Raw genomic sequence first — 1,444 nt, forward strand, 5'->3', positions numbered from 1 at the left:
GTACCTAATTTTATCATAAAAGAAGCTCATTGATTTGGGTTTCAAATTCAACAATGGGTCTAAAGATTTATATGAATAGTTCTTTAATAGAATATTTGAATAAAATCTTAATAGACTTTTTTACAGAAACTTTTTTTTGTAGTTTAGCTTTTAAATTTCCAGTATTTATTTTTTCAATTAACCTGTTTTAGACATCAATACGTTAAATAAACGAAAAATCATCATTAATATTAAATGAAATTTTTTAATCCACATTTTATTGGAGCAAAGAAGGGATAGAAGATTTCTATCGCGATTTTTTTTGCTTTTTGGTGCGATGACTTTAACAAACAATGCCATGACCCTCCCGATTAATACCATTATTTTATGAGAAATTAATACATTTTATTTTTCTTTTCTAATATTTGAAAAAAAATAATATGATGTACTATTCAAGAAACTAAAAAAAAGAAAAAAGAAAAAAGAAAGAAAAACCCAAACTATTAGCATAGCAAGATTTTATTCTCCACTCATCACTTACATAACAAAAATGGACAATGATAACATACATGAACATCTACATTGTTATTATAATAAAATCTAATCCATGACGAGGGTAAAGGAGGTAAGATTTCTAAAATGCAGCCACGCCTTCTCCCACACCACAGCCTCGTATGTATTAACAGCGCTTCCGTCCTTTGCCTTCAAGACCAGTTTATAATTTATCCCAGAGACTACTTGAGTCTCGCCTTTCACCACCTCATCCAACTTTAAACTCACTTTTGACTGCTTGTTATACTCGTCAACAGCGAATTTTGCTATTTCCGTCACGTGTGGGTCCTTAATGTCCTTGATTGGCGTCCATCCTCCAGCGAGAGCATCCTTTCTGGCATCGGAGAAAATGATGGGAAGGAAAAGGATGGATAGCAAGAGGATCAAGAAGCAAAAATTTTGCTGCATTTTGAGTCTGCTTTTTTTTTTCTTGGTTGGTTTTGGTTCTAGGTTATGAAATAGATGAATTTGGAATGAATTATTTATAGATAAATTTTAATATGCGTAAAAAACTTTATGGTAATAAGTTTTCTTTTTGGAAATACGTTTTATTTTTGGTAATAAATTTGTATGCATTTAATTTTTATGGTAATAAATTTTATTTTGTTGAAAATCCTTTTTTGTTCTTTTTTTTTGGTAATAAGTTTGTAGGTATTTATTGGTAATAAGGTAGATGGATGACAAAAAGGAAAATTAGGTGAGCCCGTTAATGCATCAGTTTTTTTTTTTTTTGATGATTTCTTGCCAAAAGAGAAAAAAAAATATACCTCATTTAATATCTGTCTTTATATATATATATATATATATATATATTTCATTGTCAAACAAAGTAGCTAATAATAATTAAAAGGAAAAAATAGGGATGTTGGGTAACACAGTCAAATCAAATAAGCTTATTTTCTTGGAAGAAGGG

The 1,444-nt window shown here is 29.2% G+C and overlaps 1 protein-coding gene across 1 annotated transcript; it reads right to left on the reverse strand.

Moving 5' to 3' along the window:
- Window positions 1–482: 482 nt before the first annotated feature.
- On the reverse strand, window positions 483–1,010 carry LOC108485949 (cysteine proteinase inhibitor 1-like). Its single transcript, XM_017789785.2, has one exon. The coding sequence runs from the start codon at window positions 937–939 to the stop codon at window positions 580–582; it is 360 nt and encodes a 119-aa protein (XP_017645274.1). The 5' UTR covers window positions 940–1,010; the 3' UTR covers window positions 483–579.
- Between the last annotated feature and the right edge of the window lie 434 nt (window positions 1,011–1,444).

This window comes from Gossypium arboreum, chromosome 6 (genome assembly GCF_025698485.1).
Source record: "Gossypium arboreum isolate Shixiya-1 chromosome 6, ASM2569848v2, whole genome shotgun sequence".
Lineage (NCBI taxonomy): Eukaryota > Viridiplantae > Streptophyta > Magnoliopsida > Malvales > Malvaceae > Gossypium > Gossypium arboreum.

Excerpts from the sequence above, each read along its gene's own strand:
- LOC108485949 (XM_017789785.2), bottom strand. The coding sequence starts at position 939 with ATGCAGCAAAATTTTTGCTTCTTGATCCTCTTGCTATCCATCCTTTTC.